The 15,379-nt window shown below is 39.2% G+C and overlaps 1 protein-coding gene across 1 annotated transcript; it reads left to right on the forward strand.

Annotated features, from left to right (window-relative positions):
• The first annotated feature begins 7,076 nt into the window (after nt 1-7,076).
• DUSP12 (dual specificity phosphatase 12) lies at nt 7,077-15,009 on the forward strand. Its single transcript, XM_036830164.1, has 6 exons — nt 7,077-7,741; nt 8,716-8,829; nt 8,922-9,040; nt 9,436-9,532; nt 9,846-10,032; nt 12,797-15,009. Exons 1-6 carry the CDS (start codon nt 7,359-7,361, stop codon nt 12,956-12,958), a joined length of 1,062 nt encoding a protein of 353 aa, XP_036686059.1. The 5' UTR covers nt 7,077-7,358; the 3' UTR covers nt 12,959-15,009.
• The last annotated feature ends 370 nt before the right edge of the window (nt 15,010-15,379 follow it).

Genomic DNA, 15,379 nt, shown 5'->3' on the forward strand with positions numbered 1-15,379 from the left:
CCACTTAATACCCCACTATCCACTTTCCGTTTAGTGACCCCACTAAGGGATTCTGAGACCCTCCGTGAAAGGGGCTGTGGAAAGGTGAGGCCTGTGCAGGACATGTAGTAGGCCCTTCCCTCCACAAGGGCTGCAACTCTGCGTGGCTGCTATTAGGACTGGACATGGCTGGTGAGACTGAACACATGTCCCAGGATCGCTTGTGAAGTCTCAAAACAAATCGTTCATTTTCAGACATATTGGGCATATACTTAATGAAACATTCTCAAGTGTCTTAGCCCTCATACCCCTGTGCCCTCCCCCTCACTGATCCCTGTCTTTCCACCACCTTTCCAGCCCTTTCTCCCTCATCTCTCTCTCCTTCACCTGTGGGAAAGACCCAACTCAAATGCCACCTTCCCAGAGAATTTTTCCCAGTTTCCTCCAGCCAAAATAAGTTACTATTTTTTTTTTTCCTGTCTGAGCCCCCAAGCATTTTGTTTGTACTGTCAGTTTAACACATGATTTGCGTATTCGCACCCCTGTCTGCAGAGTGGAAACTTGAGTCTAAGGGCTTCATCTTATTCCATGCTGCATCCCCACTTTGGGACCATATAAAAATGCTTCTATTGAACATCCAAATCTAGTTTTTTTCTCTTTATTTGGGCAGTTTTGTCCTGCCAGCTTGAACGTTTATAAATGGCCTATCTCTGTTTTCAGTTCTCATGGCTGGTGTTGAGCAATTATTGGTAGCCGTGGGCAAAGAAATACATCTTGAAAAATATGAGACAGTGGATATGAAACACACTTAGAAGCAGCAGCAGAGTATATTTGGTAGGAAGGAGGGGCAAGGAACAACATTTTAAAGGATTTAGAAATATTCTGTGGACTGACCAAAAGTTTATAGGATTTCTGATATTTATAGTTTAAAATCATTTAGGGAATGTTAGAGCAGGCATTATTAGCTTTGCCTTTTTGGGGTGGGGCCACTGAAATTCAGAGGGCTTAACTGGCTTGGCCACGTTATATAATTAATACATGATGGAACCAAAACTTAAGTCTAGGACTTGTGCATACAAGTCCAGAGCTCCTTCCATTACAACACACTTGACTACATTTAGACTGCAAGAGATCTCCAAAGGTTGTGGCATTGGGAAGGGGCAACTGTGGCCATTCTCTGTATTTTGTTTGTCTGGGGAAGAATGGAGGGAGAGGAGTTCTGCAAAATGTAACCCAGCAAACCTCTGACACGCAACAGGGAACATCTGTGGTCTCCTTTGCTCTACTCATCTGACTCTTTGTTTACCACTTTCTCCTTGAGTCAAAAAAGGAACTGAGAGCACGACCCAGATATCACCAGCCAGTTCCTCCCCCAGTATTTCTCATATGGATAAGCCTACAATGTGATGAGTTTGTAAATACTGGGGGTGGGTGGGGGACGCAGTTGGGAATAAGGCAGGAGGAGTTGTTGGATCAGTTGACCAAGTTGTCCTTACATAACGAGGGGGCTTCTACTCTATTCAGTCATCTCTGGTCCCAGGGTTTGTGGAGCTGAAATTACTCCCTCAGAATCTTGACAATAGATGCCCTTCTAGGGAAGGAGGACACATCTTTACCAAGACACAGACTCTACACTAATAAGTGGACTTCAGGGTGTGGTTGTAGCTGGATGAGTAGTTAGGATCCACTTTCTGCTAAATCTCATGACCATTGAATTCCTGGACTGATCACGCTCAGCAATTTATCTCTGCTCAACAGCTTCCTCAAGACAAGCCATCTACAGCCATTTCTCCCTCACCACAGCTCAGCCTCTCCTGCATGGAATCCTCTCCGAGCTGCTTCTGATGCAATGGTTCAGCTTGGGATTTCTTTCTCCCACTAATAACACATGTTGATGAGTTAATTCTTGTTAGAACTCTGTAGTATGGCTATAATTACTCCTATTTTGCAGGTGAAGAAACTGAGGCTTAGAGAAATCATATAACTTTCTACAGGCATACAATCACATATTGGTAGGTAATAGGGTCAGAAGCAGTTTGGGATTCAGACTTGGGTTTTCTCTGGCTTCAGACTGTGCCCCTCAAAGACAGTACCAAATCTGAACTCATCATTTTGTAAGTATACACCTTTTATTCATGAACACAGAAAAAGTAACAGAATTATGTTGTTATCACCCATTTATATTTTTCTTCAACATTTTGATTTGGGGATCTTAAAGTACATTTCATGTGTATCTTCATAACTGTCCTAGATCTTAAGTCCCATTAAGAACGTAATTGGCAAACATTTACTGATAATTCATTGGGTGTAGGAGGGCCCAGGCAACATGCTGGAGATAGAAAGAGGAACTTGTCTTTGGACCATGATAGGGAGGCAATGGGGCAGAAGAGGGGAAGTTTCCCTGCTCATTGCTCAGCACAGATACGCACTAACAGCAAATAATTTTAAAGATGAAACTGATGAATCATACTTGTGACTGTGCTCTAGAAGAAAACCAAAGAACGGGAAGGCTGGGTGATGTGTATTCTCGTTTGATTAGGCCACGTTACATAGAATGGGTGGGTGTCTTCTTAAAATGCAAGCCACACCATACTAGACTGTCTCTTAGAATTTTTGCCTAATTCATGCTTATCAATGACGTAGGCTTGCTCATAATAAAATGAACTGATACATCGTGCATGTGTGTGTGCGTGCACACGTGCGCCTACCAGTGCTAGGACATAGAGCCTCTTCTCTTCTCCTTGACAGGAAGCAACCCAGCCGCCCCTTTAAAGACGAATTTCCTTCCCTGGGCTTAACATCCTGCTTTTCTGCACGTTGACATATTCATTTTCCCCTGTTTCAAGGGAGGTACAGAAAATGTATCTTGCCAAAGGGCACATGGTGCCAACTAGTGGCTAGGAGTAAAAATACAGAAGCTGGTAAATACACTTCAGCCTCAGGAATTGAGGCGTTATTATTCCCCCTGATACAGATATTCACTGAGCTGGGCTTTGTGGGTATTCAACAACAATTCAGAAGGGTCTCTTACTCCCATCCTTGAAGGAACTTACATTCATTTTAGGGAGTTGAGGAAGAAAAGCTCATTTCCAACAGAAAACTAATAAAGCTGAGGGAATGATTAGGATATCTTAATAAAATGTCCAGGAAATTAACCCTTAAAATTCTTTTTTCCCTCCATTTTTCCAGAATGTCAATATCTATGATTGTTAACAGTGAATAATTTTAATAATACCTGTTGAAAAAAGATTAAAACTATATAGAAAGAAGTGTATAAAGCCTATCATGTAAGTCTCCTCATGCCAGCTCCCAGAAATAACCACTGTTAACAGTTTATATGTATATATACATATACATACATACATACATATATATATATAGACATATATATGCTCAGACATGCTTTCTATTTGTAAACCATCTTAAAAAATTTTATAATATAGCTAGCATCAACCACTTCCTTTGTTATCTTTTTAAATAGTTGCCTAGTATTTTATTGAATGGATAAAACAACTTCTTAAACCACTCCATTACTTGTATTTATTTAGATGTTTCTAGTTTTTCACTATACTAGACAATGGATGCTGTGTCAGGGGTCACCAGGCTCCTTCAGGCTTGCTGAGTCACTGGAAGGATTTGCAGAACTCAGAAGAGCAATTATACAAAGTTATGGCTTATTCCAGTGAAAGAATACAGATTCAGATCAGCAAAGAGAAAAGGTACATGGGTGAAGTCCAAGAGAAGCCAGGTGCAAGCTTCCAGTTACCCTGTCCTAGTGGAGTCACAGAGGCACTTGCTTCTTTCTCCCAGTGATGATGTGTGACAACACACTTGAAGTATGGCCAAACAGGAAGCTCACCCAAACTTGGTATCCAGGGGTTTTATTGGGGGCCAGTCACATAGGCATGCAGCTCCTGCATGACTGAGCGTAACTACTCAATCTCCAGCCTCCCAGATGTCAAACTGATACACCATGGCCCAGGGCTTCAGGCATTCAAAAACACTTTTATCAGTCAGGTTATTCTGGGGGCTCAGAGATCGTCTCCCAGGAGCTGGTCAAGGGCAGTCCTCCTAAAGACAGACTTCTCTTTGGAATGTGCTGGGAGAATTAAGCAAGTGCCTCACCTCCCTCCTTTCTGCCTGACAAATTTCCATTCATCTTGCAAGACCCAGATCAAGCATCACTTCCTCTGGAAAGCTATCCTTGATTACTCCCTTTCCATTAGGGTTAGATGCCCAGCTCCCACATGCTACCTTAGTAATCCTTAGTAATCTGCCCTTACTTCTATCAGAACAATAATTGGGCTATTTACTTATCTTTTACTCCAGCTTTTCTCTAAGTTTCTCGAGGCAAAGACTCTTACTCATTTTGTAGCCTCAGCATCTACTGTAGTGCCCGACACATAGTAGACGTTTCCAGGATTGTAAAGTGAGAAAGGTTGAGTTGATTCAACTGGGGGCTCAGAAGACCGCTAACATGACTCTCCAGGCAAAAACACTAAGTGAGCCCTTGAGGTAAACCCTTTGGGATGGGGAAGGAAATGGCATTGAGAGGGAAGTAGTGTCTCTTCTGGTACTCCTTTCCCTTCCATTTCTAACATTCAAAAGATGGAGTAACCAGCACCATTAGCCCAAATTCTGTGGGGGATACAAAGATGAAAAAGCAAAGTCCTTACCCTGAAGAGGTTCACAGCCTGTGGTGGGAGTAAGGGAAAATAGCACTCTTCCTCTATCCCTGCAGGCTGCCCACTTAAGTGTTCCCAAGCAGAAGCATTTGCTGCTTCCTCCATCTGACTTGGATGGGGCTCAAGTGTCCCTGCCCCGAATCTCAATCTCTCTGAAAATTATAAAGTTATATATGAGAAAGATAAAAGCAGGCCCTGGCATCCAGGAACTGGCCTGGAACTATGAGGTAGATCTTCCTTAGTGTTGCTACAGCTGGCCGGGCACTCACAGTTAGGTGTTTTACCCCTCCTGCTGAATATAAACAATTTCACAGGACATCAACCCCAGACAAGGCAACACTGAGTTCATGATGAAGAAAGACAAAAACAAGACCACCATGAAATTCCCTGCCCACGTGGGAATCCTCACTCTGGGCCCATACTCTAACAGCAGTAAAAACCCCAAGCCAGTTTTCTGTCTCTGCTTTCTCAATTCATTTTTGGACCTACTTGTGAGTCACCCTGCTATCTCCAGAAAGCCTCATTATGTGAGTAATAAATCTTTTTATGCCCTTAAAACAAAAACAAGACCACCGTAATCATGTCTGAACACAGATAAAACATGAACATTGTCCAACTTCAAAATGCCAAACATACCTCTATTTTAGCTCAAATGACTAACTGCTACTTAAAAAAAAATTATGATGAAAAAATACATACAATTTACCCTTTTAATCATTTTTAAGTGTACAACTCAGTGGTGTTAACTGTATTTACATTTTTTGTGTATCAGATCTAGAGAACTTTTTCATCTTGCAAAACAGAAACTCTATACCCATTGAACAACAACTCTTCAATTCTCCCTCCCCCCAGCGCCTGGCAACCACCATTCTATTCTGTTTCTATGAGTTCAGTTTTTTTAGATACCACATATAAGTGATATCATACAGTATTTGTCTTCCTCTCTCCAACTTATTTCACTCAGCGTAATGCCCTCAAGTTCCATCCATGTTGTCACAAATGGCGGGATTTCCTACTTTCTCATGGTTGAATAATACTTAGATGTCATATATAAATCACATCTTCTTTACCATTCATCCACAGGTGGACATTTAGGTCATTTCCATATCTTGGCTGTTGTGAATAACATGACGGTACAGATATCTCTTTAAGATTTTGATTTCATTTCCTTTAGACATATATCCAGAAACGGGATTGCTGGATTATATGGTAGTTTTATTTTTTAACTTTTTTGGGAATCTCCACACTGTTTCCATAGTGGCTGTACCAATTTATTACCACCGATAGTGCACAAGGGTTCCCTTTTCTCCACATTCTCACCAACATGTTATCTCTTGTCTTTTTAAAAATTGCCATACCAACAAGTGTGGGGTGATAGCTCACCATGGTTTTGATTTGTTTTGATATTTCCCTGCTGATTAGTAATACTGAGGATCTTTTCATGTACCTGTGGGCCATTTGTATGTATTCTTTGGGAAGAAGTCTCTATTCAGTTCCTCTGCACATTTTCTAATTTTTTTTTTTTTTTTGCAGTTGAGTTGTGTGAGTCCCTTATATATTTTGAATATTAACCCCTTATGCGATCTATGGTTTGCAAGTATTTTCTCCCATTCTACAGAGGTTTGATTGTTTTTACTTTGTTGATTGCTTCCTTTGCTATGCAGAAGCTTTTTAGTCTGACATAGTCCCACTTACTGCTTTTGGTGTCATAACCAAAAAGTTGTTGCCCAGACCATTGTGTGGTCTTGGTACCCTTGCTGAAGATCATTTGAGCATCTATGTGAGGGTTTATTTCTGGGCTCTCTATTCTGTTCCATTGGTCCATGTTTCGGTCTTTATGCCAGTACCATGACTGACTGCTACTTCTTGACCAATTACAGCTTTAGTGTCTCTCTAGCCTTCCCTCCCTTAGGTAAGATTTATTAAGATACCCAGTCATAGAATCACCCCCACTTCCTGACAGCATCCAATCCAGAGCAAAGTCCTGCTTCTTTAGACGCTTCGTTCCTTAGACCCTTAGCCCAAACACATCTAATACAAGCTCAAATCCTGTAATAGGGTCTTCCTAACACTCTCTTACTTAGATTTCCCAAAATTCTCCAGTTCATGGTTGAGTAATAAACCCAATTTACTTAACTACAGGTGGATTCTTGGTGGTCTTTGGCTGGAGGGCACTGACACACAAAACCATGGGATTAATATCTTCAAGTATATAGAACAGTATACATCAACAAGAAAAGGATTCACATACCAATAAAAAACGGAACAAAAAGAAAAAAAAAAGGAAAAATAGTCACAAGAGAAGAACTACAAACAAATGGCTTCTGAAGCATTGAAAAAATGTTTTATTTCAAATGCATAAAATTATGCTGCTGATTCAGTTGATGGGACCATCATTTCAGTTTGAGTCCATTTTCTGCTCCTGCAGAAAATCCAGAAAATCTCAACACTAAGAGCCTGAGAAGCCCTGTATTAGCGTTAGTTTATCCTCTCCCACCAAGTTGGGGTAGCCGGGTAGAGACAAGGGTCCAGAAGTGGTTTTCAACGAGGTTTAGCTCCGCCCCAGCCGCAGTTACGTCACCTTCCCCCAGTAAATCCACATTCCCGCGGTCGACGTGGTCCCCCGAGGGAGCGGCGGCGCAACTCAGGCCGGCTGGTCCTAGATGAAGGACGTTCTAGCCGACCCCCTACTCGATGGTAGGGCCCTCCGCAGTCCGGCCTCCGGGCGCCGCCATGTTGGAGCCTCAGTACGGGAGCCATGGCTGCGAGCGAACGGCCGGCAGCCGGACCCGGGCCAGCTCCGCTGAGCACATGCTGGAGGTGCGGCCGGGGCTGTTCCTGGGTGGAGCTGCGGCAGTCGCGGAGCCGGACCACCTGAGAGAGGCGGGCATCACGGCCGTGCTGACGGTGGACTCGGAGGAGCCCAACTTCAACACGGGGGCTGGGGTCGAGGGTCTACGGAGTCTCTTCGTGCCAGCGCTGGACAAACCCGAGACCGACCTGCTTAGCCATCTGGACCGGTGCGTGGCCTTCCTCGGCCAGGCCCGCGCCGAGGGCCGCGCGGTGCTGGTGCATTGGTGAGTGGCCGGGTCCGTGGGGAGAGCAACCCCGCCACGCTTCCAGCCTGCCCCCCCTCACCCTTCTCCCAGGCCCCAGAAGAGGACGAAGGGGCTGTCAGCCACTAGAACCTCCTCCTCCTCCCTCTCGCACAGGCTTGTGTCTGAGAGAGGATCGGGCAGGAGGCGGGCCCCTGATGGCGTGCAGGCTTTCATTCATTCAGTTTGTGTTGGTTCATTCTGCAGCCGCTGAGTTTTGTTTCGGAGGTAGGAGGAATCTTCAGGTGAATGACAAAGTCCCTGCACCTACAGAGGTTAAATCTGTTCACGAGAAGCCAGACACATACCCAGATTATTGTAATGCAGACTAGGATGCGAGGTGTGTAGTAAGAGATTAACAAAGGTTAAGGTTATTCAAACTTCAGAGGAAGAGGAGATGTTTTTCATTGCTTTTGTTTGAGCCGTGGTGGCTGATGTAGGGGAAGTTTGGGGAGAGAAAAATTGGTTAGGACGCAAAGGATCCCTAAGCCATCCCTAGGGGAAAGATGGCGTAGGTGATAGCAATGGCAAAAAGAGTGGAATAACGATAGTTTACATTTATTGAGCCAGCACTTTTACTGCCAGCATTTGTTCTAAATATTACATAAAGGACATAAGGTAGTGATAAAAGGGAAAGAAGTCTGGGATCAGATCTCCAGGGCCCTTAAGCCAGCAAAGGAGTTTAGATTTTTTCTGAAGCCATTATAAAATGTTAAAAAAAATTAGTGTAATTATTTTTGAATACGTAATACCTTCATATGGTTCAGAATTCAAAATGAATAAGGAAATAAGGGAATAATTCTTTTGTACAGCCATGGTAATTCAGAGGCAAAAGGTTTATTTGAGTAGAAGAAGCAAACAAGAAGTGGAACTGAACTTTACCGTTAATGGGGGGCTGGGTTTTTTTGGGTTTTTTTAATTGTTGCTATTTGATATTTTAAAGGTTTCTTTTTCAGTCACGCAGGGGTCAGTCGAAGTGTGGCTGTAATGACTGCTTTTATGATGAAGACTGACCAACTTACCTTTGAAAAAGCCTATGAAAACCTTAAGACTATCAAACCAGAGGCTAAGTGAGTTTTTTGTCGTAGTAATAATTCTGCTTTTGTGATGTGATTTTATTTATTTAAAGAAAAATTAACTCTATGTTTGTTTGTCCTTGCAGGATGAATGAGGGGTTTGAGTGGCAACTGAAATTATACCAGGCAATGGGATGTGAAGTAGATACCTCTAGTGCAGTTTATAAACAGTATCGTTTACAAAAGGTTACAGAGAAGTATCCAGGTGAGTAATAATTGGTAGTATGTGTTCAGTCCTTTCCAGATGCTGTTTTACTCTGACACCAAATGTTTCAGGTGCATTATCTCTTTTTCCAGCAATCCCTTGAGATAGGTACTTTTATTTCCTTTTGAAACCATGGTTTAGCAAGAAATAGCTTGTTCAGGGTCACAAGGTTTGTAAGTGGCTGGCTTGAATTTGAACTCAGGCAATCTGTGCCTGGAACCCAAGGGCTTGATCACTGTGCCCTCCTACCTCATCCTGATTTCTCAACAATGGACAATTTTTTTTTTTTTTTAATTTCTGAAGTTAGCACTACTTGCCTCAATTTGACATTAGCTGAATTTTGTCTGAAAATGCAGAGTTGATTTTGACAAATGGATACATTTTGTGTCATGTAGAATTGCAGAACTTACCTCAAGAACTCTTTGCTGTTGACCCATCCGCCATTACACAAGGATTGAAAGATGGGGTTCTCTACAAATGTAGAAAGTGCAGGTAAAATATTTTGTATCCTCTGGAGATTTTATTTTGTCTCAGTAGCTGAAAAGTACTGAAAGTTTCAGTTTCTTAAAATCTTGTAGGAGGAATTTGTTTAATTGAATAATACAGAAATTTCATATTCAAATCTGGTTTCAAGAAGAATATGAATTCTTAAAAGTAAAAGTAATGTGGTTACTTGAGGTTATTGAAAATTAAAGTAGCATAATCAATGTTATATTAATTTGCCCCCTAAGAAATACTGCACATTTAATCTATTTTTTCATCCTTTTGCAAGTCATTAATGTTTTTGTTTGTTTGGGGGTTGCAGGCGATCTTTATTTCGAAGTTCTAGCATTTTGGATCATAATGAAGGAAGTGGTCCTATAGCCTTTGCCCACAAGAGAATGACACCATCCCTCATGCTTACTACAGGGAGTCAGGCTCAGTGTACATCTTATTTCATTGAACCTGTGCAGTGGATGGAATCCACTTTGTTGGGAGTGATGGATGGACAGGTGAGAACACATTTTACTTTCTACGGTTTTATGTCATCTATATTTTGTTCCTTTCATTTTAAACCATATTTTAACTAGCATTTTACTCCATCTTAACTGCTTTCTTTCTAAAGTTTAATATCTTTCTAATGTAGACAAGACTTTATCAAAGATAAATTAGTCAAATAAAAACCAGCTGACGTAAAATAGTGAACCACTTTTGGTGGAAAGCTGTTGGTCTAAGTTAATTAATTCCTTTTAAGGCTATTGTTTGTATTTTTTCAAATTAAGACTAACAAACTAATTAGAATATATTTAACAAAACTTGAACTTTGTAAGAAGTAGGGCAAATCACGGATTTTAAAATTAGATTTTAAATTTCTTCTTAATCTTCCTTTTTTTCTCTTTTGGCTCCGTGTATTTGTTTTCTTGATCTTTCAGTTTTGTATGTTTGTTATGAGATTCTTTTTCATTTCCTGTTAATTCTAAAGAATGCAGCTCATATGAGCATCCTGTGACAGCCACAATTCTTTAGGTTTACATGATATTAATCTAAAGATATTCTAAATCTAAGATATAATGATGTTTAAAGTTTGTATAAGTTTGTATGGTGAGTATTTTATGAAACCTTTTCACTGTATTATTTCATTTGAAGAATACACTAACTTTATAAAATCGAGCACATATATATTCACATTTTATATGTGAGGAAACTTAGTTTGCATTAGTTAGTGTCTTGCCTAGAAAGAGGTACCCTATATTCAAACCCACGGTTTCAGATAATGCTGCTTTATTGAGGTATAATTCACTTACCATATAATTTACCCATTGAAAGTGTACAATTCAGTGGTTTTTAGTATATTCACAGAGGTTTTTGCAACTATCACCATTTTTATCGCTACCAAATATACCTTGTACAGCAGTCACTTCCCATTCTTGATGATATTATTTGTTGAAGTCCACTTTATCTGTTTTTTTCTTTTGTGGCTTGTGCTTTTGCCTTGCTGCTTTTGTTTATTGTTTTTTTGGGCGTGCCTTGCAGCTTGTGGGATCCTAGTTCCCCAACCAGGGATTGAACCTGGGCCCTCGGCAGTGGCAGTGTGGAATCTTAACCACTGGACTGCCAGGGAATTCCCTTGCTGCTTTTATTTAACCTGGAAAACACACAAGATAAAGGCGCTTTTGTGAAATATTCTAGATCACATTTGTGCATACTTCTTTGTACACTTATTTGAATTTTCTTATAGAATATATACCTAAAAGTGGAATTCCTGGCTTGAGGAGTGTGTGCATTTTAAATATTACTGATAGTCTGGGCTGACATTAACAATGCCCATACAAATTTGCCTTTCACTAGTGTTGAATGCATGTACTCATTTCCCCATACCCTTGACATAATGGATATTGTAAAATTGGTAAGGTTTTGTCAATCTGTCAGTCTGTGAAATGAAAAATGTTAATCCTAAAATGTTTTAATTTGAATCTCCATGACTACTACTGAGACCAACATCTTTATATACTTATGAGCCATTTATATTTCTTTTACAGTAAATTTCCTTCATGTCCTTGGCCCATTTTTCTGTGAGTTTTGTCTTTTTCTAATGGATTTGTAGGAGTTCTTTATATAGTCTAGAGTTTCGTGTAGTATATTGCAGATATTTTCTCCAGTCTGTTGCTTATCTCAGCTTTGTGATACATTTTTTTCTTCAGTTTTTTGAGATATAATTGACATGCAGCACTGTATAAGTTGAAGGTATACAGCATAAATGACATACATATATTGTGAATGTGGGTTTTTTAAATTGTGGTAAAATATTCATAACATAAATTTACCATTTTAACTATTTTTAAGTGTATAATTCAGTAGCATTGAGAACATTCACATTGTTGTGCAACCGTCACCACCATCTTCCCCAACTGAAATGCCATACCCATTAAACACTAATTCCCCATACCACCCCCGCCAGGCCCTGGCAACCACCATTCTACTTTCTGTCTTTATGAATTTGACTACTCCAGGTACCTCATAAAGTGGAATTACACATATATTTGTCCTTTTGTGACTGGCTTATTGCACTTGGCCTAATGTCCTCAAGGTTCACCCATGTTATAGCATGTATCAGAGGTTCCTTCCTTTTTAGTGCTGAATAGTATTCCATTTTATGTATAGGCTACCACATTTTGTTTATCCATTCATCTATCCACGGACATTTGGGTTGCTTCTTCCCTTTGGGTATTGTGAATAATGCTGCTATGAACATGGGTATACAAATATCTGTTTGAGTCCCTGCTTTTATCTCTTTTGGGTATATACCTAGAAGTGGAATTACTGGATCATATAGTAACTCTATGTTTAATTGTTTTGAGGAATGTGGTATATTTTGTCAAACTAAAATTTAAGATATTTATGTAATCAATTCTAGTTCCTGAGTTTTATGCCCAGACTTTCTATATAGCTCGTCGATGATTTAAAAGCCAACACATGTGCCACAGTCACAGAACAGTCACATAACCTTCTGTTTCACATCTCAACCTTCACCTTTCTCCCTTAATGCTGGAATTAATCTATTCCTCCTCTAAACTCCCAGAGTACAACATACTTCTTACACAGTTATTGTAGTCTACTATCTATTACAGTAAATTGCCATTTACATCTCACTGATTAGGTCAACTCCTTGAAGGTATGAGCCATGTCTTACCTGTTTTTATATCATATATTACCAAAGATAATTATTTGTTTTGTATAAAAGTGAATGAATGAAGTAACACATTTATTTTATTTCAGCTTCTTTGCCCCAAATGCAATGCCAAGTTGGGTTCTTTCAACTGGTATGGTGAACAGTGCTCATGTGGTAGATGGATAACACCTGCTTTTCAAATACATAAGAACAGAGTGGATGAAATGAAAATGCTGCCAGTTTGGGGATCACAAACAAGAAAAATATAAACTTGCGACATTTGATAACTTGCTGATGATATGTGCTACCCTTGCTTATTGTCATTCATGGCAGATTGTTTAGTTTTTAGGCCATTAACATTTCATTTGAAATATGAGAAGATAAAAATCACTTGATGTGACTTAGAAACTATACTTTGTCAGCTTCTTACACTATTTAAGTAGAATGGAAATCAAAACTTTTTAATCATGTAAATTACACTTTATTTGATATTAAGATCTTCTATAACCCAGATACTTTCTTTATTTCATATATATTTAAAAGTTGTGATTTTTGGAATGTTAGTTATGTAATCTTAAGGTCTAGATGGACAAAATTGTGTATAAAAATTAGAAACTCATGTTTAAGTGACATTCTTTTATTTCTAGAAATGTAAAGCAGATTTGTTTGGACATATTTTGACATTTCTCTTTCTCTCTTTTAAGGGACATTAGTAAAGCTACATTAGTCTGGGTTTTTCTTGGAAATGTAGAAGAAAAGGACATCAGTAAAACACTGACTAAAATGTGGTTTTCCTATGATACTTTTTGAAGTAATCTACTTAAAGAAATGTATTAATGTTAGGTATATTTCTAATGATGAAGAAAATTAAATGTGGAGTAACTACATTTCAATCACCTTTTTTAGCCTGATGTGTTGAGTATTGGAAAAGGTAATATGTCCAGATTAGCTTTTTAATGTGATCTCTGGAGACTGGAATTTATTTTACTCATTGATAATAGTTAGAATTATACCTAATTAGATACTTGAACATTTACATGAAATCAGAATTAGCTAATAAAGAGAAATATAGTCCATGTTCTTAATACGTTTTTCATATTTACACATGTAAGTGTATATGTGCATAAACACCACAAAGGGAGTTATTTTAAATGTGAATCATGATCCTCTTTAAAAGTGTGGGAGTGTTATAGATGATTCTTGAGAATATCTCAGCATAGGACCTGAAGCCTTTGGCAGCTTTCGTATAATACATTTTTCTTAGGAGAAAAAATTTCTCCATTTCTGTCTTAGCTTTCACAATATCTGTTTACTTCTTTACTTTGTAATGTTATACTCCAGAAAGCTTTTTAAAAACATTTAGGTTGAACCATATGAAATTGCCTCTTTGTAGGTGAAAAGTAATTGAGTAGCAGTAGTTTTGTATATGGTTCAAGCTAATACCTATCCATAACACTGTGGCATCTATCACAGAGAAAATTACATAGATTTTATTTGAATTTATAATTGTTAATTCAGTAAATATTTACTAAGCACCTTTTATGTACACGATTCTAGGTGATACATTGAACAAACTAGATAAAACCTCTGCCTTGTAATTTATATTCTAGCCAGGAGACATTGACAAAATAGTATCTTTTTTGAAAGATAATTGGTATTTGCCAAGGAGGAATGATTTGGGGATACTTGACTTTTCTTTATGTAAATTTTGAAGTTTTGTGAAACATCCACTAACAAGATTTTCAGATTTAAAGTCTTTTTAATGTTTTATTTTGGGAGTGGGGTAAATCCATTATGCCTTTGTTCTCAAAATAACAAAAAAGGAATACTTTCTTTTTAATATTTAGGGATATCAATGTAAAACATTTGAATTTACACATTTGTTGAAAATAGCAATATTAACCTTCAGAGGCAGTGTGGTACAGTGAAAACAGTACTGAAGTAGAAGTCAGCGAGTGGCTCTAATAATTCTGGCTCTACTGATCACCATCTTCCTGGAAGTGAGCAGGTCTTTTGAAAATTGGGAGTCATTTCTCATCTTCACAAAATGGGATTAATATATGTTCTGCTGTCCTGACAGGGTTGTTGAAAGATCATTTGCATTAGCTTTAATTTCTTTTTACATAAAATGGAGATAACAGTAGTATCTGGGTTATTACAAGGATTTTTGTGATACACTGCAGATAAAGAACTTAGTATAGTGCCTAGCTAGTAGCAGTCAACATTTTCCCTTAAAGGGACTTCCCTGGTGGTCCAGTGGTTAAGAATCCACCTTCCAATGCAGGGGATGTGGGTTCAATCTCTGATTGGGGAACTAAGATCCCACGTGCCGCGGAGCAACAAAGCCCGCAGGCTCTGGAGCCCGCGTGCCACAACTACTGAACTCATGCGCTCTAGAGCCCGTGCGCCACAACTAGAGAGAATCCTGCGTGCTGCAATGAAGATCCTGCGTGCTGCACCTAAGACCCGACGCAGCCAAATAAACATTTTTTTAAAATTAGCATTCTTAAGAAAAAAAACCTTTCCCTTAAAATAGCTGCAGTTTATTGAGCACTTACGTGCCGGTCACTATCCTAAACACTTTATGTGTATTTGATTTAATCCTCAAAACAGCCGTGAGATAGATCCTATTATTCCCATTTTACAGGTGAAATTGAGGCTCAGAAAGATTAAGTCACTTCCTCAAAGTT

Source organism: Balaenoptera musculus, chromosome 1 (genome assembly GCF_009873245.2).
Source record: "Balaenoptera musculus isolate JJ_BM4_2016_0621 chromosome 1, mBalMus1.pri.v3, whole genome shotgun sequence".
Lineage (NCBI taxonomy): Eukaryota > Metazoa > Chordata > Mammalia > Artiodactyla > Balaenopteridae > Balaenoptera > Balaenoptera musculus.

Excerpts from the sequence above, each read along its gene's own strand:
- DUSP12 (XM_036830164.1), top strand. The coding sequence starts at position 7,359 with ATGGTAGGGCCCTCCGCAGTCCGGCCTCCGGGCGCCGCCATGTTGGAG. Across the intron at positions 9,533-9,845 it reads TACAAATGTAGAAAGTGCAG|GCGATCTTTATTTCGAAGTT; the intron begins GTAAAATATTTT and ends TGGGGGTTGCAG. Across the intron at positions 10,033-12,796 it reads TGGGAGTGATGGATGGACAG|CTTCTTTGCCCCAAATGCAA; the intron begins GTGAGAACACAT and ends ATTTTATTTCAG.